General features: G+C 44.4%; 1 protein-coding gene across 1 annotated transcript; it reads right to left on the reverse strand.

Moving 5' to 3' along the window:
- Positions 1–67: 67 nt before the first annotated feature.
- LOC131186215 (guanine nucleotide exchange factor subunit RIC1-like) lies at positions 68–7,841 on the reverse strand (the record flags this gene model as incomplete). The annotated part of the gene is given in 4 exon segments (XM_058159569.1): positions 68–102; positions 7,160–7,308; positions 7,356–7,712; positions 7,714–7,841. Coding segments are annotated over 4 exon segments (669 nt in total), but the record flags the coding sequence as incomplete, so codon positions are not given.
- Between the last annotated feature and the right edge of the window lie 18,908 nt (positions 7,842–26,749).

The following is a 26,749-nucleotide window of genomic DNA, read 5'->3' on the forward strand; positions in this document are numbered from 1 at the left end:
AGAAATTAAAGGAAGGAAGGAGACAGGAATGAGAAGAAGAAGGGGATGGATGGATGGATGGATGGATGGATGGATGGATGGATAGATGGATGGATGGATGGGAGAGGCAGCAATGAAAGGAAGACGATGGATGCATGGAAGGAACGAAGGGAGGGAAGGAGGAGACAGGAATAAGAGGAAGAAGGAGATGGATGGAAGGAAGGATGGCTGGATTAAAGGAAGGAAGGAAGGAGACAGGAATGAGAGGAAGAAGGAGATGGATGGATGGATGGATGGACAGAAAGAAGGAAGGAAGGATGGATGGATTAAAGGAAGGAAGAGGACAGTAATGAGAGGAAGGAAGGAGATGGATGGATGGATGGAAGGAAGAGGCAGAAATGAAAGGAAGGAAGGAAGGAACTGGACTAGATTTTAAATTCGAATTGATTTTAATGGGGATTTTACTATTTTTATTATCATCATTTTAATTATTCGGCCAATTATAATAAGTTTTTTAATGGATGTTTTTATCTGTATTTATATGTATATTTTTATTTGGTTGTTAACCGCCCTGAGTCCCTAGGGAGATAGGGCGGTATAAAAATACGAAAAATAAAATAAAAAATAAATAAAATAAAATAAAAGGAAGGAGACAGGAATGAGAGAGGAAGAAGGAGATGGATGGATGAATGGATGGATGGATGGATGGATGGATGGATGGATGGATGGATGGAAGGAAGGCAGGCAATAGGAATAAGGAAAGAAGGATGGAGACAGGAATAAGTGGAAGGGAATGGAGGGATAGGAAGGAAGGAAGGAAGGAAGGAAGGAAGGAAGGAAGGAAGGAAGGAAGAAGGAAGGAAGGAAGGATGGATCTAGGAAGAGCTTTTCGAAGTTCATGAAAATAATTCTTTTGGATTCTTGGGAGGCCTGATTTGCCAGTGGAGTGGCAGAGCATACCAGGTGTCTTATGGTGGTAGAATTCCAATTTTTTTATTATTACCGGTTCTGTGGGTATGGCTTGGTAGGCGTGGCAAGGGGAAGGATACTGCAAAATCCTCATTCCCTCCCCACTCCTGGGGGAAAGGATACTACAAAATCTCCATTCCCACCCCACTCTGAGACCAGCCAGAGGTGGCATTTGCCGGGTCTCCGAACTGCTCGAAATTTCCGCTACCGCGTCTCCGGAACCTGTCAGAACCTGCTGGATTTTCACCCCTTTGTTGTTGTCGTTGTTTAAAAACACCCAAGCGACAAGGCTTCCTTTGCTGCAGTTTTGTTCTAAGTGCCCAATTAAGGGCCCTGTTTACACCTGGCTCCAAAGTCTGCTCTGTTCTGCAGGCACAAAGTGCAAAAAAGAAACCCCAAGCAACCCCCAATAATGAGGCGTCATGTCGAAAACCAGAGAAGCGAAGAAGAAAACCGTATATTCGGTGCCGAAACGAGCAAATGTTCTTTCCGAAGGAGAACAGAGAAAAACAGCAGGACTGAACGGGAGAATCTGCCGAAAGCATTAGAATTAAAAAAAAACAAAAAACTTAAAAAATGGGTCGCTTTTTCTTCTTCGTTTTCAAAAAGGAATGCCGTAAATTCCTGTTAATAAGGACGCTGGGAGGGTTCGTAGCCCAATCATCGCTTAAGAAAATAATGATAATAACACATTTGCCAAAGGATATGGAGTTTTCAATGGGAAACAGATTTTGCTCTGGTTTGGCTTCGGACTAAAGTTTCCAAAAATGTTGGTGACTGCAAGGACATTTTAACAGAAGAACACAGTTAGAAGGGACCTAAGAGGTCATCTAGTCTAGCCCCCTGCTCAAGCAGGAGACCCTATACCAGTGATGGCGAATCTTTTTCTCTCCGTGTGCCGAAACATGCATGTGCTGGCACCCATAGTGCAATGCGTGCATGCCTCCCATGCCCCTACGCCCCCATACGCATGCGTGCACGACCCCCTCTCCTCTCTTCCCATTTTGCGCCTAGTAGACCTCCCTGCAGCCTCCTGGGCCCAAAAATGGGCCCTCGGGGGGATCTCTCTCTCTCTCACACACACACACACACACACACCACTTCCCATTTTAGGCCTAGTACGCCTGTAGGGGACGCAGTGGCTCAGTGGCTAAGACGCTGAGCTTGATCAATCGAAAGGTCGGCAGTTCAGCAGTTCGAATCCCTAGTGCTCCGTAACGGGGTGAGTTCCTGTGACTTGTCCCAGCTTCTGCCAACCAAACAGTTCAAAAGCACATGGGGGAAAAAATGCAAGTAGAAAAAACAGGGACCACCTTTGGTGGGAAGGGAACAGCGTTCCGTGCGCCTTTGGCGTTGAGTCATGCCGGCCACATGACCAAGGAGACGTCTTCGGACAGTGCTGGCTCTTCGGCTTTGAAACGGAGATGAACACCGCCCCCTACAGTCAGGAACGACTAGCATATATAGAATAGAATAGAATAGAATAGAATAGAATAGAATAGAATTTTTATTGGCCAAGTGTGATTGGACACACAAGGAATTTGTCTTTGGTGCATATGCTCTCAGTGTACATAAAAGAAAAGATACCTTCATCAAGGTACCACATTTACAACACAATTGATGGTCAATATATCAATATAAATCATAAGGATTGCCAGCAACAAGTTATAGTCATACAGTCATAAGTGGAAAGAGATGGGTGATGGGAACGATGATAAGATTAATAGTAGTGCAGATTCAGTAAATAGTTTGACAGTGTTGATGGAATTATTTGTTTAGCAGAGTGATGGCATTTGGGAAAAAACTGTTCTTGTGAACCTTTACCTTTTTGCCTTAGGCCTCCTGGGCCCAAAAACCCCCTTGCCCAACCCCCCAACCCCATGTATGCATACATGACCCCTGCCTCCCCATGCATGTATGCGTGACACCCCGTGCTTGAATGCACATCTCCTGCATGTACCTTGCCCCCTCCCCCCCCGCACATCCCGAATCGCGTGCAGGCAGTGGAACTGACCTGGGCGATGACTCACGTACCCGAAGAGAGAGAGAGAGCTCTGTGTGCCAGCTGTGGTACGTGTGCCATAGGTTCGCCATCACGGCCGTATAGCATTTCAGACAAGCGGCTGACCAGTCTCTTCTTTAAAAGGGCCTCTGGTGGCTCAGCAGACTAAGCAGTCTGTTATTAACAGCAGCTGCTTGCAATTACTGCAAGTTCAAGTCCCACCAGGCCCAAGGTTGACTCAGCCTTCCATCCTTTATAAGGGAGGTAAAATGAGGACCCAGATTGTTGGGGGGGCAATAAAAGTTGACTTTGTATATAAATATACAAATAGGATGAAGACTATTGCTTGACACAGTGTAAGCCGCCCTGAGTCTTCGGAGAAGGGCGGGATATAAATGCAAATTTTAAAAAAAAACACCCAGTGATGAAGGACCTACAACTTCTGGAGGCAAGTAGTTCCACTGGTTCATATTGTCCTCACTGTCAGGAAATGTCCCTTTAGTTCTAGGTTGCTCCTCTCCTTGATAAGAACCAGAACAGAATGACAAAAGAGTTGGAAGGGACCTTGGGGGTCATCTAGTCCAACCCCCCCACACACACACACCCAAGCAGGAGACCCTATACCAGTGATGGCAAACCTTTTTGCCATAGCGTGCCACTATGGGGGGCGGGGGGAGAAAAAGTTCGCGCGCGCCGTGCCCACACCCATAATTCTATGTGCCCCGCCCTGCGCATGCGCTCAAGACCCCTCTTCCCCCCCCCCCCGCTCCTGGCACATGATGGCCCGGTAGGCCCGTTTTTATTCCTCACCTGGGTCCAGATCCTCTCTATGCATCTGGGGAGGGCGAAAACAACCTTCCCCATGCCCTCTGGAGGCCCAACAAGGCCCATTTCCCAAACTTCCGGTTGGACAGGAAGTGACTTTTTTTACTGTCCCTAGCCTCCAGAGCCTCTCTAGGATCTCTGGAGGCTGGGGACAGTAAAAAAAGGTCACTTCCTGTCCAACTGGAAGTTGGGAAACGGGCCATTTCGGGCCTCCCACCTTAGTAACTTTAAGGTTTGTGGACTTCAACTCCCACAGTTCCTCAGCCAGCAAAGCTGGCTGAGGAACTCTGGGAGTTGAAGTCCACAAGCCTTAAAGTTACTAAGGTTGGAGACCCCTGTTTCAGAGGGCCTGGGGAAGGCTGTTTTCGCCCTCCCCAGATGCATAGAAAGGATCTGGAGCCAGGTGAGGAAGAAAAACGGGCCTTCCCCACCCACCACAGGCCCTCCGGAGGCAGGAAACAGCCTGGTTTCCTACTTCTGGTGAGCCCAGAAGGCCCGAAGATCAGCTGTGCCCACTGATATGGCTACGTGTGCCACAGGTTCACCATCACTGCCATATACCATTTAAGACAAATTATTAGAAGTCTTCCAAGGTCCCTTTCAACACTTATTCTGATAACGCATATTTTTATGTACCATACATGGGTATGTCTGAGGGGTGGCACCGTAGCAGTCTTCCAATATCTCAGTGGTGGCCACAAAGAAGAGGGAGTCAAGCTATTCTCCAAAGCACCTGAAGGCAGGACTAGAAGCAATGGGTGGAAACTCATCAAGGACAGACTCAACTCAGAACTAAGGAGGAATTTCCTGACAGTTAGAACAATTAACCAGTGGAACAACTTGCCTCCAGAAGTTGTAGGTCCTTAATAATAATAATTATTATAATTATTAATATAATATATATAATATAATATAATATAAAAATATTAATAATTATTATTAATAATAATAATAACAGCAGAGTTGGAAGGGACCTTGGAGGTCTTCTAGTCCAACCCCCTGCCCAGGCAGGAAACCCTACACCATCTCAGTCAGATGGTTATCCAACATTTTCTTTAAAATGTCCAGTGTTGGGGCATTTACAACTTCTGCAGGCAAGTTGTTCCACTGATTAATTGTTCTAACTGTCAGGAAATTTCTCCTTAGTTCTAAGTTGCTTCTTTCTTTGATCAGTTTCCACCCATTGCTTCTTGTCCTGCCTTCAGGTGCTTTGGATAATAGCTTGACTCCTTCTTCTTTGGGGCAGCCCCTCAAATATTGGAAGACTGTTATCATGTCATCCGTAGTCTTTCTTTCTGTTAAACTAGGCATACCGAGTTCCTGCAACCGTTCTTCATATGTTTTAGCCTCCAGTCCCCTAATCATCTTTGTTGCTCTTCTCTGCACTCTTTCCAGAGTCTCAGCATCTTTTTTACATCGTGGCGACCAAAACTGGACGCAGTATTCCAAGTGTGGCCTTACCAAGGCATTATAGAGTGGTATTAAGACTTCACGTGATCTTGATTCTATCCCTCTGTTGATGCAGCCTAGAACTGTGTTGGCTTTTTTGGCAGCTGCTGCACATTGCTGGCTCATATCTAAATGGTTGTCCATTAGGACTCCAAGATCCCTCTCACAGTTAGTACTATTGAGCAAGGTACCACATATACGGTACCTGTGCAATTTGGGTTTTTTCCCTTCATCACTGGAAGTTTTTAAGAAGAGACTGGACAGCTGCTTGTCTAGAATGGTCTCCTGCTTGAGCAAGGGGTTGGACTAGAAGACCTCCAAGGTCCCTTCCAGCTTTATTCTGAACTGAATACTATAGTCAAATTTCCTGTCCCTTGGTAATCGTCTTCTGTGGTAGAAGCCTGTGAGAAACCAAAGCCACTTGTTCATAGCTAGGAATCTTTTAACTTCCATTATTACCATGTTTCCCCCCAAATAAGACAAATCCCCTGATAATAAGCCCAATCGGGTTTATGAGTGCAAGGCAATAAGGCCAAGCGCTTATTTCAGGGTTCAAAAAAATATAAGACAGGGTCTTATTTTTGGGAAAACACGGTATCTATCTATCCATCCATCCATCCATCCATCCATCCATCCATCCATCTATCTATCTATCTATCTATCTATCATGTACAATGTATCATCTATCTATCTATCATCTTCTACCATCATCTACAACTAGCTATCTAGCTATCATCTATCTATCATCTACAAATATCTATTTATATACCCTGTTTTCCCCAAAATAAGATATCCCCTGATAATAAGCCCAATCGGGCTTTTGAGCGCATGGCAATAAGGCCAAGCGCTTATTTCAGGGTTCAAAAAAATATAAGACAGGGTCTTATTTTTGGGGAAACACGGCAGCTCTTTTCCGGACTGATTTCATATTCTAGATCCTAAGTTTTTTGGATTGTTGTTTTTTTTTAAAGAAAAAGTTTAAACAGAATTGGGGATTGTGGATTCATGGCCCCAGGCTGTTTGATTTATTTTAATGATCCTTTTCATTGTAGTTATCATTGAGTTCAAAGTTTACAAAATGGAAAGGTGGGAGGTAGGTTCAACAGTCAATCCACCACCACCCCGCTCCCCTCCCACTGTCCACACACATCTAGATCTTGTCATTTTGCAAAATTCTCTGTGCGAATACACACACACAGAGAGAGAGACAGTTAGCAAAAGAGCCAACAGATGGATAATGGCAGCTCCCTGAGTACCTAATCTTTTCTCTGGGATACTGTCAGGATTTGAAGCCAACAAAACTTAATTGAACTTTCTGTTCCAGCTGAGAAAGGTTATGGATCCTGTCAAGTGGGAGCAGAAGATGGCAAGGAAAGGTTAGGAAGAAGGGGCTTTTGAGGGTCAGACAAGGGGGGGATAGACCAGCTGCATCATTTTATCTTTCTCTCACCACCACCGGATTGCAAAACTCAATTAGCAGCTCTGAATCCCTCAACCATCTCCCAAAGTGTGCGGGTGTGATGATTGCATCCCGGAAGGGTCACAAGAAGAAAGGGTCCCGGCGATGTCGAGTTTAACTCAGAACCCAGAAGGGCTTCAAAGAGGCTCATCCCACTTTGCTGAACGTGCAAGCATGACTAGGAAGACCATCCCTTTCCTGTTTGCGCTCAGGACAAAAGAACAAATGGCCGCAGCGCCCAAATCCTGAAGCTATCCTTTGACCGGAAAACGGCTCCATGCAGGACCAAGGGAGAGCTCTAGTAGTTCATTGAAATGTAGTTTGAAGATTGAGGGGCAGGTGGATGGACAGGGAGATGGACAGGCAGATGGATGATCAGTCGGATGGGCAGTCATATGACGGGTGGATGGACAGGTAGACTGACTGACTGATGGTCAGGTGGTTGGGTGGACATAGGTATGAATGGATGGATGGATGAACAGGTGGATGGGTGGGTGGACAGGTAGACGGATGGATGGATGGACTGGTGGACAGGTGGATGGATGTGTGGGTGGGTGGATAGGTAGACAGGATGGATGGATGGATGGACAGATGGACATGTAGATGGATGGATGGATGGATGGACAGATAAAGTGACAGATCAGATCAGGTCAGGTGGATGGGTGGACATATGGATGGATGGATGGACGGATGAATGAGTGGGTGGACATGTGGATGGATGTATGTGTGGGTGGGTGGATAGGTAGACAGGATGGATGGATGGATGGACAGATGGACATGTAGATGGATGGATGGACAGATAAAGTGACAGATCAGATCAGGTCAGGTGGATGGGTGGACATATGGATGGATGGACGGATGAATGAGTGGGTGGACATGTGGATGGATGGATGTGTGGGTGGGTGGACAGGTAGACAGATGGATGGACAGGTAAACTGACAGACTGATGGACAGGTGGATGGGTGGGCATATGGATGGATGGATAGACTGATAGACAGATGGATGGATGGGTGATCATGTGGATGGATGGGTTGGGTGGGTGGACAGGTAGACAGATGGATTGATGGATGGATGGACATGTAAACTGACAGACTGATGGACAGGTGGATGGGTGGACATATGGATGGACAAATAAAAGAAGACAATACGATACCACATCTTTCCAAGCCCACACGATAGTTGTCTTTTAGTTTTTCTTCCCCCCCTCCCCCCGCTCAGAATCCCAACGTCGCAAAGATAGTTTGGCGGGACCACCACTCCTATCTCGCCCGATCGTCTGCCCTCTTTCGTTGGCAGGCAGGCCAAATCCCAGCCTTCTCTAGCGGGAGGCGTCCGGCTTCTCCTTCGCAGCCTCCAGACTTGGAGACAAGCCTCCGTGTGATCTCTGCCTAGCCCAGGCGGTCCAAGCTCAGTCTCTGTGCGCTAAACCGCCGACGCCATCCCCATCGCGGAACCCTGAGCAAATGTTCACCAGCCTACGAAACAATAAAACATGATGTTTCTCTTTATGTCTAAATTTCCCATGATTAGTTTTGGTACACTAAGCGCAACGGGCGCTTTGTCAGAATCCTACTTCCACAGACTCTCTCATTCGTTCCATTTTTAACGCCGGATACATGACTGCCCCAGAGTCACACCCGAAGGGAAGGGAAGAAGGGGGTGAAAAAAATGATACTAATGCTAGATTGTCAAGGATTTGTTTTATTTGAGCTTAGATTATTCTTTTTTTAAAAAAAAAAAAGGAAAAAAGGCTATTTTTTTTTTTCAATTTGGCCTCTTGCAACGCGGAAATAGTTTGAGGCTATGTTTTAATTAAAATGAATATCTGAGCTATCGTAACGTTATTGCTGGTTAAGTGTAGCGGGCTGATTTAGCGTTCTATAACACAATTATACACCAGTAATGAAACTTCGCGGAGTTATCCTTAGAATTTAAAATGCAGAAGGGAGCCGTAGCTCTCATTTGTATCCATCTTACAGACTTTTTTTATTTTTATTGTCGCAGTATTTTCTATTTTTTCCTCCCAGATTAACTCAATCGTACTTAAAGTCTCCGGTTACATTAGCAGGAAATTCAGGTTTTTTGTTTTCTTTTGCTTGAAAACGTTTGCAACCGTTCGTCAACGAATCAGAAAAAAATTAATTTCTCTCCCCCCTCCCATTTCAAGCTTAATATCACTGTTAATGCAGATTAAAAAACAAACAAACCCATACTATGGCACGCAACTCAGCTGCGTTCCCTCGCCCATGTTTCTAAACCTGATTCCTAAATCAATTGATATTTGAGATTTGTACCCAGGGGTGAAATCCAGCAGGTTCTGACAGGTTCTGGAAAACTGGTAGTGGAAATTTTGAGTAGTTCGGAGAACCTGGCTGGCCCCAGAGTGGGATGGGAATGGAGATTTTGCAATCTCCTTCCCTCAGAAGTGGGGAGGGAATGGGGATTTTGCAATATCCTTTCCCCAGGAGTGGGGAGGGAATGGGGATTTTGCAGTATCCTTCCCCCAGGAGTGGGGTGGGAATGGGGATTTTGCAGTATCCTATACCCCCAGGAGTGGGGAGGGAATGGGGGTTTTGCACTATCCTTCCTCTGGAGTGGGGAGGGAATGGGGGTTTTGCAATATCCTTCCCCTGGAGGGGGAAGGGAATGGGGATTTTGCAGTATCCTTCCCCTGGAGTGGAGAGGGAATGGGGATTTTGCAATATCCTTTCCCTGGAGTAGGGCAAGAATGGGGATTTTGCACTATCCTTTCCCCAGGAGTGGGGAGGGAATGGAGATTTTGCAGTATCCTTCCCCTGCCCACCAAGCCACGCCCACAGAACTGGTAATAAAAAAAAAATTGGATTTCACCACTGTTCGTACCCTATCCCAAAACTGTACATTCTCCAAACCGATTGAGGCTATGCAAACATGCCGAACGAAATGCACAGATACGTGGAAGCAAAGTTAAAATTAATGCTGTGCAAATGCAGTTAATGAGATTGCAGCTGGCATGCAATTTGGTAGAAATGTTAGCTTTTAGCAGAAAATATATATGTATGCATGTATGTATGTATGTATATATTTGTACCAGAGGTCAATCTCTCTTCCGGTATGTCTGAAGGAATAAGTGAGTGTGTATACATACCCAAATATACTCTGTGCTTAAAAAAAATAAAAAAAATCCAAATAGATCTTTGCTTCTGGCAGAGTTGCTGTGTAGGTGGAATTGTGACATATTAAATTTACTTTCAATAGATGGGGGGGAAAAACCTGTTTAAAAAAAAAAGAACGAAAGAAAAGGAGCTTAAATGAGAGGAAAAAAATAACAGCATCTTTCTTTCAGAATAATAACACTTTTGCAACGGAGGCCAGGCTTCTTTTCTTTAAGGCACACAAAAGTCAAATGACAAATATAAATATATAATGCCCTAAAAAGAACTGAACCCCACCCCACTCTCCCTCTTCCCTGGCAATTAAAGTACCAGCGAAAACTCCCACTGAACACTGAGACTCTAATTGTGGCATTGATAAACTATGATTTGCGGTTTTCTTTAACCCAAAGCCATAGATAACAGAGGCATCAAATTGCTGGGATTTTCAGAAGTTTTTTTTTTTAATTGTCTCTCAAATTTTATTTATTTATTTATTTTGTCACACAGTATATATAAGCCTAAGTATGAAATAACTATGCAATATATGTGTATATACATATATATATATATATAAGTATGAGCATGTAATAACTAAATTAATTGGATATAATGAAAGGAAACAATAGGACAGGAACGGTAGGCACTCTTATGTTCTTATGCACGCCCCTTACAGACCTCTTAGGAATGGGGTGAGGTCAATAGTAGACAGTTTTTGGTTAAAGCTTTGGGGATTTGGGGAAGAGACCACAAAGTCAGGTAGTTTATTCCAGGCATTCCAGTTACTGAAGTCATATTTTCTGCAATCAAGATTGGAGCGGTTCACATTAAGCTTAAATCTATTGTGTGCTCATGTATTGTTGCGACTGAAGCTGAAGTAGTCTTCGACAGGAAGGACATTATAATTGATGATTTTATAAGTTAGACTCAAGTCATGTCGAAGACGGCGTAGTTCTAAATTTTCTAAACCCAGGATTTCAAGTCTGGTGGCTTAAGTTAATTAAGTATAATTCCCGTCAGTTCACAGCGTTGGAATTTTCCTTCTGGATTCAGGGGCGGGGTTCTCTGCCTGGTTGCTGGGTGGGCGTGGCCATGGTGGGTGTGGTCTACCTGGCCTCCTGCACCACAGCGAGGGGGGAGGGGCATTTTCATCCTCCCCAAGCTCCAGAAGTTTTCCTCAAGCCCCTGAGAGGGTGAAAAAAGCCTCCCCAGGCACCAGAGGCCATCAAGACACCAGAAATAGGCCCATTTCTGGACTTCCAGAATTTCCACGAGGCCTGTTTTTCACCCTCCCCAGGCTCCGGAGGCTTTCCTTGAGCCTCCGGAGGCTGGAAACGGACCCATTTTCAGACTTTTGGAACTTCCGGGTGGCCCAGGGTGGTGTGGGCGGGGCCAGCCAGTCCTTGCAACTACCGGTTCGCATCCGGTTCGCTCGAACCAGTCCAAACCGGCTGGATCCTGCTTCTGATTTATCCGATGTATTTTTGACCCCGTTTTGCTAGCCTCTTTTCAGGTGACTTGAGAATTCCTTCCAATTTTTTTTTTCCTTAGTGATCCTTGAAGTTGGTTATTGTGTCTTGCAGCCATTCTTTCTTCCTTCCATTTGCCAACTTTCAGCTCAACTAGATGTTTGAAAGCCTCTAGTTTTGAAGAAAGAAGCGGAAAGGGAAGACAGAAGTGAAACCAGAATAACAGAATTGGAAGGGACCTTGGAGATCCTCTAGTCCAACACCCTGCCCATGCAGGACACCTGTACTAGGGATTTGACCTTTCTGATCGACAAACTCAGCGTCTTGACAGATTTGAACACTGGGCCCTATCTAACAAAATGAAATTCAACGTAGAGAACAGTAAAGTCCTACACTTAGGTAAGAAACACATTTCTTAGGTAAGTACATATTTAAACTGGGGGAAACTAGGCTTAATAGCAGGGGCTGTGAGAGGGATCTTGGAGTCTTAGTGGACAACCAGCTAAATATGAGCTAGCAGTGTGTGACGGCAGCCAAAAAAGCCAACTCAATCATAAATTGCAATAACAGAGGGATACAATCAAGATCAAGTGAGGTACTAATGCCACTCTATAAAGCCCTAGTAAGACCACACCTAGAATACTGCATCCGGTTTTGGTCACCACACTATAAAACAAGATGCTGAGACTCTAGAAAAAGTGCAGAGGAGAGCAACCATTAGGGAACTGGAGGCTAAAACATACAATGAACGGTTGCAGGAACTGGGCATGGCTAGTCTAGTGAAGAGAAGGACCAGGGGAGACAGGATAGCCGTCTTCCAATATTTGAAGGGCTGCCACAGAGAGGAGGAAGGGGGTCAAGCTATTTTCTAAAGCACCCAAAGGCCAGACAATGAATAATGGATGGAAATTGATCAAGGAGAGATTCAACCTGGAAATAAGGAGACATTTTTTGACAGTGGGAACAATCAACCCATGGAACAGAAGTTGCCTTCAGAAGTTGTGGGAAAATGAGAAATGACAAATCTAACAAGGCCCCGGAGGCAAAAAACTTTCAGCTTTTTTCTTTTAAACCATTTATCTGGATTTAAATTTTATTTGGAGTTAATTGGGATAAATTAGTAGGCTGACAAAACTACAGAAATCTCTCCATTAAGTGCTTGGGAAATTTGCTAGTTCTAGCAGCAATTTCCCGCTGCTTTGAAAGAGGCGGTGGTGAGACCTCTCCTCAAAAAGCCTTCCCTGGACCCAGCTGTTTTAAGAAATTACCGCCCAGTCTCCAATCTTTGCTTCACGGCGAAGGTTGTAGAGAGTGCGGTGGATGTCAGCTACTCCAGTACCTGGATGAAACTGTCTGTCTAGACCCATTCCAGTCCAGCTTTCGGCCCGGATACAGTACGGAGACAGCTTTGGTCGTGTTGGTGGATGATCTCTGGAGGGCCAGGGATAAGGGTTATTCCTCTGCCCTGGTCCTATTAGACCTCTCAGCGGCTTTTGATACCATCGACCATGGTATCCTGCTGCGCCGGTTGGAGGGGTTGGGAGTGGGAGGCACTGTTTATCAGTGGTTCTCCTCCTATCTCTCTGACTGGACGCAGACGGTGTTGACAGGGGGGCAGAGATCGACTCCGAGGTGCCTCATGTGTGGGGTGCTGCAGGGATCGATCCTCTCACCCCTCCTGTTCAACATCTATATGAAGCCGCTGGGTGAGATCATCAGTGGTTTTGGGGTGAGATACCAACTGTACACTGATGACACGCAGCTGTACTTTTCCACCCCAGGCCACCCCAGCGAAGCTGTCGAAGTGCTGTCCCGGTGTTTGGAAGCTGTACAGGTCTGGATGGGGAGGAACAGGCTCAAACTTAATCCCTCCAAGACGGAGTGGCTGTGGATGCCGGCACCCCGGTACAGTCAGCTGCAGATGCGGCTGTCTGTCAGGGGCGAGTTGTTGGCCCCGATGGAGAGGGTGCGCAACTTGGGCGTGCTCCTGGATGAGCGGTTGTCCTTTGAAGAACATTTGATGTCCGTCTCCAGGAGAGCTTTTTATCAGGTTCGCCTGATCCGCCAGTTGCGTCCCTTCCTGGACCGGGATGCCCTATGCACGGTCACTCGTGCTCTTGTTACCTCTCGCTTGGACTACTGCAATGCTCTCTACATGGGGCTCCCCTTGAAGAGCACTCGGAGACTTCAGCTAGTCCAGAATGCGGCTGCGTGGGTTATTGAGGGAGCGGTTCGGAGCTCCCACGTAACACCTATCCTGCGCAGACTGCACTGGCTACCTGTTGTTTTCCGGGTGTGCTTCAAGGTATTGGTTACCACCTTTAAAGCGCTCCATGGCTTAGGACCGGGTTACTTCCAGGGCCATCTACTGCCGTCTTCTATCTCCCAGCGTCCGGTGCGTTCCCACAGAAGGGGACTCCTCAGGGTGCTGTCAGCCAAACAGTGTCGACTGGCGGCCCCCAGGGGGAGGGCCTTCTCTGTGGGGGCTCCTACCCTGTGGAACGATCTTCCCCTTGGGCTTCGACAATTACCTGACCTTAGGACCTTTCGCCGCGAACTTAAAACCTATTTATTTCGTATGGCCTGACTGGCCTGATTTTTAAATTTTAATTGAATTTAATGGGTTTTAAATTTCTGTAATTTTATAGAGTGTAACGTTATTTTAAATTTTTTGGCTAATTGAATAAGTTTCTTAAGGGTGTTTTTAATATTGTGTATGTTTCTGTTTGTATTTTATTTGGCTGGTCACCGCCCTGAGTCCTTCGGGAGAAGGGCGGTAAACAAATTAAATTATTATTATTATTATTATTATTATTATTATTATTATTATTATTATTATTATTATTATTATTATTATTATTATTAATTTGAAGGTTGTTTTTTTTTAGATTAACAGAGTTGCAAGGGACCTCATAGGTCATCTAGTCCAACCCCCTGCCCAAGCAGGAGACTCTACACCATTTCTGACAGATGGCCGTCCAGTCTCTTCTTGGAAGCTTCCAGTGATGAAGCTCCCACAACTTCCGAAGGCAACTTCTGCTCCAGTGGTGGATCGTTCTCAGAAAAATGTATCCTTATAGGGGTTGGTGGGTTGGGTTTCCCGCTTCCCATTCAGGGGGAAACAGGGCTCCAAACTCCCAACATTCAAAAATTGTCTTTGGAGAGATTTAATGGCTGCTCTCTTTCCAGATTAGGAAATTTGGGGACCGTGGAAAAACTTTAGTCCCGAAACATTTTTTGCATTTTCATATTTTTTACCATAACATCCAACTTGGCCCTGAAAGTATAGGTTGCCCTGAATTTACAATGGTTTGTTTAGTGACCATTTGAAAGTCTATGGAGATCCTCCGTCATTCAGGATACGGTTAGGAGAACATAGTCAGCAGGAGTAGACTGAGCAGTCCATCTGGCATTTGAAAGACAAAGGCCGCTCTTTGGAAGAGAGCAAAGCCCACATTTTGGACGGAGGGGGCTGCTGGTTGGAAAGTGGGGTCAAAGAGGCCATCTAGGTCAAAATTGGAAAAGCCCTCTCTCAACAGAGGGGGAGGGATACTAGAATGGAATGGAATAGGAGAAGGATGAGAGGGAAAAGAAGAAGAAGAAGAAGAAGAAGAAGAAGAAGAAGAAGAAGGAGAAGGAGAAGGAGAAGGAGAAGGAGAAGGAGAAGGAGAAGGAGGAGAAGAAGAAGGAGAAGGAGAAGGAGGAGGAGGAGAAGGAGAAGAAGAAGAAGGAGAAGGAGAAGAAGAAGAAGAAGAAGAAGAAGAAGAAGAAGAAGAAGAAGAAGAAGAAGAAGAAGAAGAAGAAGAAGAAGAAGAGGGGGAAGGGGGAGGGGGAGAAGGAGGAGGAGGAATAAAATAATAGAATATAATTCAGAATTCGTACTTAGAATGCAATAATAGAATAGAATTCAGTATAAATGGAATGGAATGGAATAGAATAGAATAGAATAGAATGGAATGGAATGGAATGGAATGGAATGGAATGGAATGGAATGGAATGGAATGGAATGGAATGGAATAATAGGGATAGGATAGGATAGGATAGGATAGGATAGGATAGGATAGGATAGGATAGGATAGGATAGGATAGGATAGGATAGGATAGGATAGGATACGATAGCAGAGAAGAGAAGAGAAGAGAAGAGAAGAGAAGAGAAGAGAAGAGAAGAGAAGAGAAGAGAAGAGAAGAATGGAATGGACTAAAATAAAAAAATAAAAAAAAAATAAAAAAAAAGTAATAAGTACAAAGATGTTATTCTCACCCCGCCACGCTTCAAAATTCCAGAGAAAGAGGGAAAGACTGTGGATGAGTTGATTCTAGACATGAGGATGAGACAGAGTGTGAACCTATTTCTAAAGCACCCCAGCAGAGAAAATAATTTCCTTCTCAAATCAAGCAGAAGCCATTATTTGCTTGAATGTGATATCGCAGCCCTGTATATTGTACGTTCAAGAATATCTAGCCGGCATAACGCAGTGATTAAGAGATCAGGAGATATCAGATTCAGATCTCCACCTGACCGTGAATTGGACAGCTCCAACTGGTACAGTCAACTCTGCAGAAGAGTTCTATGGTTGTAATTATCAGAATTTGCATGGAAGCTACCACAGAGCTCTCAGAGAAAATACAGAATTGAAATGTGAATAGGATCAGAATAATCATGCCCCAGTAGTAATGTATGGCCAAACCCTAAACCTAACCCCCTGTCCTCCACAATACTAACACACACTACTGACACACAATACTAACACACACTACTAACCAGAGCATACAAAACATTTGCTAGACCAATTCTCAAATACAGTTCGCCTGTCTGGAACCCACACCTCATTTCGAATATTAATACAATTGAACGTGTCCAGAAATATTTTACAAGAAGAGTTCTCCACTCCTCTGATCACAACAAAATACCTTATGCCACCAGACTTGAAATCCTGGGTTTAGAAAATTTAGAACTCCGCCGCCTTCGGCATGACCTGAGTTTAACTCATAGAATCATCTGCTACAATGTCCTTCCTGTCAAAGACTACTACAGCTTCAATCACAACAATACACGAGCACACAATAGATTTAAGCTTAATGTGAACTGCTCCAATCTTGATTGTAGAAATTATAACTTCAGTAATAGAGTTGGTAATGCCTGGAATACACTACCTGACTCTGTGGTCTCTTCCCAAAATCCCCAAAGCTTTAACCAAAGACTATCTACCGTTGACCTCACCACATTCCTAAGAGGTCTGTAAGGGGTGTGCATAAGAGCACCAGCGTGCCTACCGTTCCTGTCCTAATGTTCCCTTTGATTGTATCCAATTCGTTTGGTTATTGCATGCTTATACTTGTACATACTGTTGTGTTTGACAAATAAATAAATAAATAAATGTTGGGCTTGCCCAAATTCTCTTCACTGGAGTAGCCATGAGAAATCAATGCAACCTTGAGTTGCATTAACAGAGGGATACAATCAAGATCAAGGGAGGTACTAATACCACTCTATAAAGCCTTAGTAAGACCACACCTAGAATACTGCATCCAGTTTTGATCACCACACTATAAAAAGATGCTGAGACTCTAGAAAGAGTGCAGAGAAGAGCAACCAGGATGATGAAGGGACTGGAGGCTAAATCATATGAAGAACGGTTTCAGGAACTGAGCTTGGCTAGTCTAGTGAAGAGAAGGACCAGAGGAGACAGGATAGCAGCCTTCCAATATTTGAGGGGCTGCCACAGAGAGGAGGAAGGGGGTCAAGCTATTATTCAAAGCACCCAAAGGCCAGACAAGGAACAATAGATGGAAACTGAACAAGGAGATGGAAATAAGGAGAAATTTTCTGATAGTGAGAACAATCAACCCATGGAACCCTTTGGAAGTTGTGGGAGCTTCATCCCTGGAAGTTTTCAAGAAGAGACTGGACTGCCATCTGTCAGAAATGGTGTAGGGTCTCCTGCTTGGGTGGGGGGTTGGACTAGATGACCTAGAAGGTCCCTTCTGTTAATCTGCAATCTGTTATAAACAAGTTGGGGCTAGAACATCATGGAGAAAAGCCTTGGTTTTAATCCTTTTTAGCACTGCTTATTGTTGCTTGCGCCAAAAAAAAAAAAAGGAACATTGTGATGAGTATGTGTTTGTGTGTGATCTAACACAGCTAGGTCTCTAATAGCTAGGAATTTTCTCCTAAATGTTTAGCTAACGTTTAGATCTTTTGCTTTGTGGGTTATTTGTCGACTCAAGCAAAATCTCAGCGCAGCCGACAAAAATAGAACCAAACAGAACCAGCAAGTTGAAAAAACAATCATTACAATTCATTTTAGCATTTATTAATTATTAGCATCTAATTAAAGGGAGTTTAATTAGCAATTAAAAGACTGGCAAAAGAGATGCATGGTTCCGATTGTGAGAAAGAGAGGATCAAACGCCACTCCCAAGGCAAGAGTATTCCATGAGGTCTAGAGCAAGAGTGACTCCTCCATACCAGAAGTGCAAGCTTTTGGAAACCAAAGGTTCAGAACAGCCTTTCTCATAGATCTTTGCAGAGCCATCATGAAAAAACAACAGACAATCAGTACAAATCTTTCCGTGTGCAATGACTGAAAATGTAGCCTCACACTGCAATGAACCAAGGCACGCATTCAATTTTTCAGCTACTAAGATTGTTGGACGAGCAGGGACAAGAACAGCCAGGGAATTGATTGAAACCTGGGGAAACAGCTGCCTCGTCAGTTAGCCGGAGAGCTGATTTACCACCAGCCTATCAAGTATCAAGGGATGTGGTGGCTCGGTGGCTAAGACACTGAGCTTGTCGATCGAAAGATCGGCAGTTCAGCGGCTCGAATCCCTAGTGCCGCATAACGGGGTGAGCTCCCGTGACATGTCCCAGCTTCTGCCAACCTAGCAGTTCGAAAGCATGTAAAAAATGCAAATAGAAAAATAGGGACCACATTTGGTGGAAAGGGAACAGCATTCCGTGCATCTTTGGTATTTAGTCATGCCGGCCACCTGACAACGGAGGCATCTTCGGACAGCGCTGGCTCTTCGGCTTTGAAATGGAGATGAGCACCGCCCCCTAGAGTCAGGAACAACTAGCATGTATGTGCGAGGGGAACCTTTACCTTTACCTTTTATCAAGTACTTAGAAGGTGAGGGCCAGGCAAATGAGAGCCAACAACTTGAAAACCAGCCATCTACACACCCCAATCCACATCTAAAAAGTCACACACAACAGGCACCATATAAATATCGCACACAGAACAGTACACACACTGTTCCCCAAAGATGGGCTCCAGCGCAAATTCGAAAGCTCGGAAGACAACATTACTGATCCCGATAGACCGACCCAGATTGGACCCTGCAATAACAGAAGAATCTGGAGACTTTTCAAGAGAAGTCCCATGTCATGTGTGATAGAGAGACATCACCAAGTTGTGAATCGCTGTCAACAGACTTGTCGTGTCCCACTCCTCCGCTGACGGCCGGGTCAGGGAAATCCGAATCAGGCTTGCCTCTGCAGCTCTGCCCAAAGTCCTAGCAAAGTCCTCAGAGCAGGCAGGAGACCAGTAAGTGACTTCAGCAAGATAAGTTCGACTTTGCCTGACTCAGAGACTGCCAGAAAGCAGATCCTTTATATAGGCCATGGGGTGTGGCTCCATGATTCAGCACTCATTAAGGCCTGCCCCTCCCTTCCCTCTGTTGCCTCCGCCTATCCAGTCTTCTGATGCGAGGGTCACTCCAATCAGCAGCTGTTGGAAATAAACTTTCCTCAGGCTCACATGCTGTGGAGGAGGGGGAGGGGTCTAGCTGCTCTGTTTGCCTGGGCATGGAGCCAGGACTGGGGCCGGGAGGCATACATTCCTCCGTGTTCGGGAGCAGATAAGAAGGCCCCGGCTGCTGTGAGAGCGGACAAGACACAACAAGACTCCAAAAATTCTGGAAGAATCCCAGTGGGTATCGTAGTTAGAGCAGGTTAAATATAGCCACCACCTGCCTCTTCATAATGGAGTGTTCGGTAAAAGTGCGTCTATCATGGTTTGCGGTATCCTTATCCTATGGAGCTAGGGAATAAATTCAACCCACAACAAATAGAATTCAGATCCCAGCTGATCATTCTACATTCCAGTCTGTCTACGTGCATGTGTTTGGGTCTTCTGTGCATCCTGGTGAAATATAAAAAGTGTCATCAGCAACATGGCTGGGTAGGTACCATATTAATCAATATCTAATTTCATAGCTGGGCAACTGTTTGTAATGACTTTGTACGTCGAGTATGTTGTTGCGAAAAAGAAAAAAAGGGAAAAATTATTCTCATAGTAACTTGACAACAGGATCAGAAGAAAAGGGCGAGCATATTGCCTTGTCATCAAAGAGAGCCAAAGGTTCTTAAAGATTGATTAATTAAGAAGAGAGCTAGTCATATTTATGGGCATTCAAATAGCAGTGAAGGTTAACAGAGTAACAGAATAACAGAGTTGGAAGGGAACTTGGAGGTCTTCTAGTCCAACCCCCAGCTCAAGCAGGAGACCCTATAACATTTCAGACAAGTGACTGTCCATTCTCTTCTTATAAACCTCCAGTGATTGGAGCAGCCACATCTTCTGCAGGCAAATCTGGTTAATTGTTCTAATTGTTAGGAAATTTCTCCTTAGTTTATTTTATTATTTATTTTATTTATTAGATTTTTATACCGCCCTTCTCCCGAAGGACTCAGGGCGGTGTACAGCCAAGGATAAAACTCAATATATATACAATTAAAACCAGAATTTAAAACAAAGCAAATTACAAAAAAAAAGGCCGACATTAAAATTTAAAAAATTTAAAACCCTAAAACAATAAAAACCCAGTTTAAAATAGTAAAACTATTATGCCAGTCCCGCTTGAATAAATAAATGTGTTTTTAGCTCACGGCAAAAGGTCCAAAGATCAGGCACTTGGCGTAAGCCAGGGGGAAGTTCGTTCCAGAGTGTCGGAGCTCCAACAGAGAAGGCCCTGCTCCTGGGGGCCGCCAGCTGGCACTGTTTGGCGGACGGCACCCTGAGAAGACCCTCTCTGTGAGAGCGTACGGGTCGGTGGGAGGCATAAGGTAACAGCAGGCGGTCTCGTAAGTACCCGGGTCCTAAGCCATGGAGCGCTTTAAAGGTGGTAACCAAAATCTTGAAAATCTAGTTCTGTGGTCTCTTCCCAAAATCCCCAAAGCTTTAACCAAAAACCTTAGGCTGTCTACCATTGACCTCACCCCATTCCTAAGAGGTCTGTAAGGGGCGTGCATAAGAGCACCAACGTGCCTACCGTTCCTGTCCAAGTGTTCCCTTTGTTTGTATCCAATTAATATAGTTATTACATACTTATGATTATATTTATGCTTATATATCGTACAGTTTTTTCATGCTTAGGCTTATATATAATGTGACAAATAAAATAAATAAATAAAATAAATAAATAAATAGGTTCTAGGTTGCTTGTCTCCTGCCTTGGTAAGGCCACACTTGGAATACTGCCTCCAATTGTGGTCGCCACAATTTTTGTTTGGCCTTAAATTAAAAGAAAAAAATTCTCAAACCTCTCCCCCCCCCCAAAAAACAAAACAAAACACCTTTTCTTTATTATTCCTTGCTGCTGGGAGCCTGAAATGAGCTGAGCTTCTAGAATCTAGAGCAACGGTAAAAAAGATGTGGAGAGAGTGCACAGAAGAGCAAGAAAGATGATTAGGGGACTGAAGGCTAAAGCATACAAAGAACGGTTGCAGGAACTGGGTATGTCTAGTTTAATGAAAAGAAGGACCAGGGGAGACATGATAGCAGTCTTCCAATATCTCAGGGGTTGCCACAAAGAAGAGGGAGTCAAGCTATTTTCCAAAGCACCTGAAGGCCAGACAAGGAACAATGGATGGAAACTAATCAAGGAGAGAAGCAACTTAGAACTAAGAAGAAATTTCCTGAAAGTGAGAACAGCTTGCTACCAGAAGTGCTCCATCACTGGAGGTTTTTAAGAAAAAGATTGGGCAGTCATTTCTCTGAAATAGGATAGGGTTCCCTGCCTGAGCAGGGGGGTTGGACTAAATGACCTCCAAGGTCCTTGTTGTAGAATTTACCAAGGTCTTTATAATGCCTTGGTAAGACCATACTTGGAATACTGCATTCAGTTTTGGTCGCCACGATGTAAAAAAGATGTTGAGACTCTAGAAAGAGTGCAGAGAAGAGCAACAAAGTTAATTAGAGGACTGGAGGCTAAAACATATATAGAATGGTTGCTAGAATTAGGTAGGTCTAGTTTAATGAAAAGAAGGACTAGGGGAGACATGATAACAATGTTCCAATAGCTCAGAGGCTGCCACAAAGTAGAAGGAATCAATCTGTTCTCCAAAGCCCCTGAGGACAGGACAAGAAGCAATGGGTAGAAACTAATCAAGGAGAGAAGCAACCTAGAACTAAGGAGAAATTTCCTGACAGTGAGAACAGTTAATCAGTGGAACAACTTGCCACCAGAAGTTGGGAATGCTCCAACACTGGAAGTTTTTAAGAAAAGGTTGGATAATCATTGGTCTGAAATGGTGTCGGGTTTCCTGCCTTAAGCAGGGGGTTGGACTAGAAGACCTCCAAGGTCCCTTCCAACTCTGTTATTCTATTCTATTCTAGTTTCCATCAATTGCTTCTTGTCCTGCCTTCTGGTGCTTTAGAAAATAGGTTGACTCACCTTCTTCTTTGTGACAGCCCCTCAAACATTGCAACATTGCCATCAAGTCTCCCCTAGTCTTTCTTTTCACTAGACTAGATATAGCCTATATATTTATTTATTTTATTTTTATTTTATTTTATTTACATTTATACCCCGCCCTTCTCCGAAGACTCAGAGCGGCTTACACTATGTCAAGCAATAGTCTTCATCCTATTTGTATATTATATACAAAGTCAATTTATTGCCCCCAACAATCTGGGTCCTCATTTTACCTACCTTATAAAGGATGGAAGGCTGAGTCAACCTTGGGCCTGGTGGGACTTGAACCTGCAATAATTGCAGGCAGCTGTTGTTAATAACAGGCTGTTTAGCAGCCTGCGCCACTCAAGGACCCAATATATACAATACAATCTTCTCATATTTGTATCTGATACAGGTGTCCAAGTGTACACGCTAAAAAAATGTACTCTTTTTTTTTTCACCCACTAAAATGTATCCCTTTACAAAATCAATGCAGTGATATTCAACCAGATGCATTTTATCTGAATTTTCTGTTCCAGCCAGCTAAGAATACATTTCAGTTCCCTGTAAATGAGGGTTGTTGTTGTTGTTTTTTTAAAAAAATTCTCCCTGCCCCAAAATGAATTTTACCATAAGCAATGTATTTTCCATCTTTTTGGGCAAACAGTTCCTCTTTGAGTTAGTTGTCATTTTATAAATAGATGCTTTGGTGCAGCCTTGGATTTGAAATTGATAGATTTCAGAACAAACAAGAAGCGTAATTAATTCAGATAATATGTTACACTTGCTTCCTTTTTTCTATCATCTTTTTTAAGCATATATCCTTCCTTCAAGAAACATATTTGTTTTCGGTTTTAAACTCATGTTATTTTTCCAGTTGCCTTGTGGGATAAAAAAGGCAGTGATTACTTGGTGTGTGTTTTTTTTTAACCGACAATTTATCGTAAAGCTAAACCATAATTAGGAACTTTGAAAATGAGGAATGGAATGGAATGGAATGGAATGGAATGGAATAGAATAGAATAGAATAGAATAGAATAGAATAGAATAGAATAGAAAGTGGAATAGACTAGACTAGAATAGAATAGAAAGTAGAATAGAATAGAATAGAATAGAATAGAATAGAATAGAATAGAATAGAAAAAGCAAGGAGAATGGAATGGAATGGAATGGAATGGAATGGAATGGAATGGAATGGAATGGAACAAAAGCTGGAATATAAACTGGAATAGATTTGATTTAATTAGATTAGATTCAAGGCCTGGAGATTAAAACATGAAGAATGGCCACAGGATTTGGGACTAGGGTAGACATGGTAGCAGTATTCCAGTATTTGAGGGGTTACCACAAAGAGGAGGGGGTCTATTTATCTTCCAAAGCAACAGAAGGCAGGACATGAAATAATGGATGGAAACTCATCAAGGAGAGAAACAACCTGGGATTAAGGAGAAACTTCCTAACTGAGGACAATTAACCAGGGGAACAGCTTGCCACCAGAAGTGGGTGCTCCATCATTGGCGGTTTTAAAGAAGAGACTGGACAGCCACGTGTCTGAAATCATATAGGGTCTCCTGCTTAAGCAGGGAGTTGGACTAGAAGACCTCCAAGGTCCCTTCCAACTCTATTCTGATTGATTGATTGACTAGATGGAATAGGATACAGAGTAAATGAATGGAATGGAATGGAATCTCTGTCTACGATGCAGAGCCCTTGTCTGGGCCTTCCCCTGACTCTAGGACTGGCCCATTGCCCTCCCCAGCCTCCTCACTGTCCGACTCCGCTGCCAGGTCTGCAGGCTGCTGGCGGACCACAACAATAGCCTTAACTATACGCACTTGCCCCACCCCACCGGATATATAAGACCGCCTGCTGTTACCTTATGCCTCCCACCGACCCGTACGCTCTCACAGAGAGGGTCTCCTCAGGGTGCCGTCCGCCAAATAGTGTCGGCTGGCGGCCCCCAGGAGTAGGGCCTTCTCTGTTCGAGCATCGACGCTCTGGAATGAAATTCCCCCTGGCCTACGCCAAGTGCCTGATCTTCGGACCTTTCGCCATGAGCTAAAAACACACTTATTTATTCAAGCGGGACTGGCATAATAGTTTTAATATTTTAAACTGGGGCTTGTATTGTTTTGGGGTTTTAAATTTTTAAATTTTAAATTTAAATTTTTAATTATCGGCCTTTTTGTAATATGCTCTATTTTAAATTTTGGTTTTAACTGTATATATATTGTGTTTTATTTTGGCTGTACACCGCCCTGAGTCGTTTGGGAGAAGGGCGGTATAAAAATTTAATAAATAAATAAAAAATAAAAAATAAAAAATAATAAATAAATAAATAAATAAATAAATAAATAAATAAATAAATAAATAAATAAGGAGCTTTGGGACTGCTCTCACTCCACGGGAAGCAAAAGTTGAGCTGAACCGTTTCAAAAAGAGCTGAAAGTCTTGCTACATGACTTTGTTTGAACTTTGGCAGGCAGCTGCGATTTCTCTGCCAGGACTAATAAGAGCCATGAATCCACTGGCTGAAGGCCAGCTCATTAATCCGAAGTGGGGAAGGAGACAGAACAGTATCTAGAATTGGCCAACTGTCACCAACCCCTCGGTCCATATTTCAAGAAGACCCATCTGCACACTAAAGAATCCAGCTCTGTCCATGATCAGTCCATAATCAAATTCATGGCTAGATATTTAACCAGGAATAATATACGCACTTGGTTGTCATGGAGAAGATAGCAACTGTCTTCCCCATCTATTGCTCAGGTTTAGTGCTGGATGGGAAACTCAAGGTCACTTTCCTCTTTCCCCCCTCCCGCCCCGAGTCCTTCATCACCTCTCAAATTAAATGCTTTGCCCATCTCAGGTCATTTCAAGGAAACCAGAATGACCCTTTCATGGAGCAATGGTTAATCTCCATCCCGTAATTTAGGGGTGGGCTTCAAAAATTTTAGCAAGAGGTTCTCTTGCCGGTTGCTGGATGGGCATGGCCATGGTGGGCATGGCCTATTCAGCCTCCTGCACCAAAGTGGGGGGGGGCGTTTTTGCCCTCCCTGGGCTCTGGAGGCTTTCATCGAGCCTCCAGGAGGGCAAAAATGGCCTCCCCAGGCTCTGGAGGCCCTTTGGAGGCTGGAAATGGGCCCATTTCTGGCCTTCCTGAACTCCCAGTAGGTCCATTTTTCACCCTCCCCGAGACGCTGGGCATACCCTGTACTTACTTGCATCCAAAACGGGCCGCGTGGGGGCTCCTGGGAGGGGAGGGGAGGGGAGGGGTAGGCATGGTCAGCCAGGCGTGGGATTTGGGGGTTCTCCAAATTGCACAGAATCTTAGCGAACCCCCAGCAGGCCACCCCTGTTGTAAATTTATGGCCCCAAGTTGGTTTTTTCTGTTGCTAAAGGCCATGTCTGTAAGGGTGGGGGGAGGAGGGCTTCTCCAATCTCAGCCAAACGATGGTTTGTTGCTTGCAATCCCTGGGAGAGAAAAAGAGAGCCCAGGTTGCGTAGCTGTGTATCTTATGCAGAGCATTGAAAATAATCACTCCAACAAGGGGATATTTTTAGCGCTAAATCAGATTCAAAGCAGCTGCCAGGCAGACACAATACCCAGCTAATGATTTCACGGAGACCTCACAGTCTCTCTTTAATGGGCCCCCCCGCCCGCCCCGCTCTATTGTTCTCTTCCAGCAAAAAGAGCAACCCGTAATGACTCAGATGGGCTACGTGGAGGCCCGAAAAAAATCGTGCGCTGACCAATCCAGGAAAAGATACATTGGTCTTTTATTTGCTAAGCCGTGAGCTACACAATGGGACATGATGCAATTAAGGACTGGGGGGGGGGAATGAAGTTTCCCTGAGCAAAATGGGGATATTTATTTAGCAATATCAATGCGATTTTTGCATCAGACGCTATGGGGCAGACGAGAGTCAAATCCCCTAGAGGAAAGAGAAGGAACTTAACTTCAGATCATTGTTGTGGTCCGCCAGCAGCCTGTGGACCAGTGAGGAGGCTGGGGAGGACGATGGGCCAGTCCTGGAGTCAGGAGAAGGACTAGATGAGGGCTCTGCGGCGGAGGCAGAGATGGGGCCAGGGCCATCTGGGAGCAATGCACGGACTCCAGAGCCTCCAGAGGCAGACAGCAGAGAGGCAGAGGAACAGGAGGAGCCTGTTCCTAGTGCACGCATGCAAAGAGCTGTCAGAAGGCAAGAGCAGCTAAAGCAAAAAGGATGACTCAGGAGTAAGGCCAGGAGATGATTGGCCCCTCCCATAAGGGGAGGGGCCAATCACTTGAGACTTTCAAGAAAAGACTGGACGGCCATTTGTCAGAAATAGTATACGGTCTCCTGCTTCAGCAGGGGTTTGGACTAGATGACCTATTACGTCCCTTCCAACTCTGTTAATCTGTTAAAAAAGGACATCACGATCTCTGGATCCATCCTTTTTCCTTGAAAACAGACCTCGGGTGAAATAAGAGAATAAGAACGACAAATGCGTCAAAGCACGCATGGTAAAAAAAAATAAAAATGCTGCCGTTCTGGCAGTCAGCCACACAGAGAAATCCAGGCATTTCAGTGTAATTTTGACCAGCTGGTAAACTTGTTCAAAGAAGGACGTGACAATCCTAGGAAGCATTCAGAGGATGGTTGGAAGCCTATCAAGTGTTTGGTGGCAGGAAAGCCACCAGAGAAAACATGGGGGGAAATTGCATGTATTCAACCTAAGGACAAGAAAGTTGATGAGTGATATGTCCCTGGAACAGATTGATGGAAACAGAGAGTGGAT

The sequence above is a fragment of the Ahaetulla prasina genome, chromosome 16 (assembly GCF_028640845.1).
Source record: "Ahaetulla prasina isolate Xishuangbanna chromosome 16, ASM2864084v1, whole genome shotgun sequence".
NCBI classification, from domain to species: Eukaryota; Metazoa; Chordata; class Lepidosauria; order Squamata; family Colubridae; genus Ahaetulla; species Ahaetulla prasina.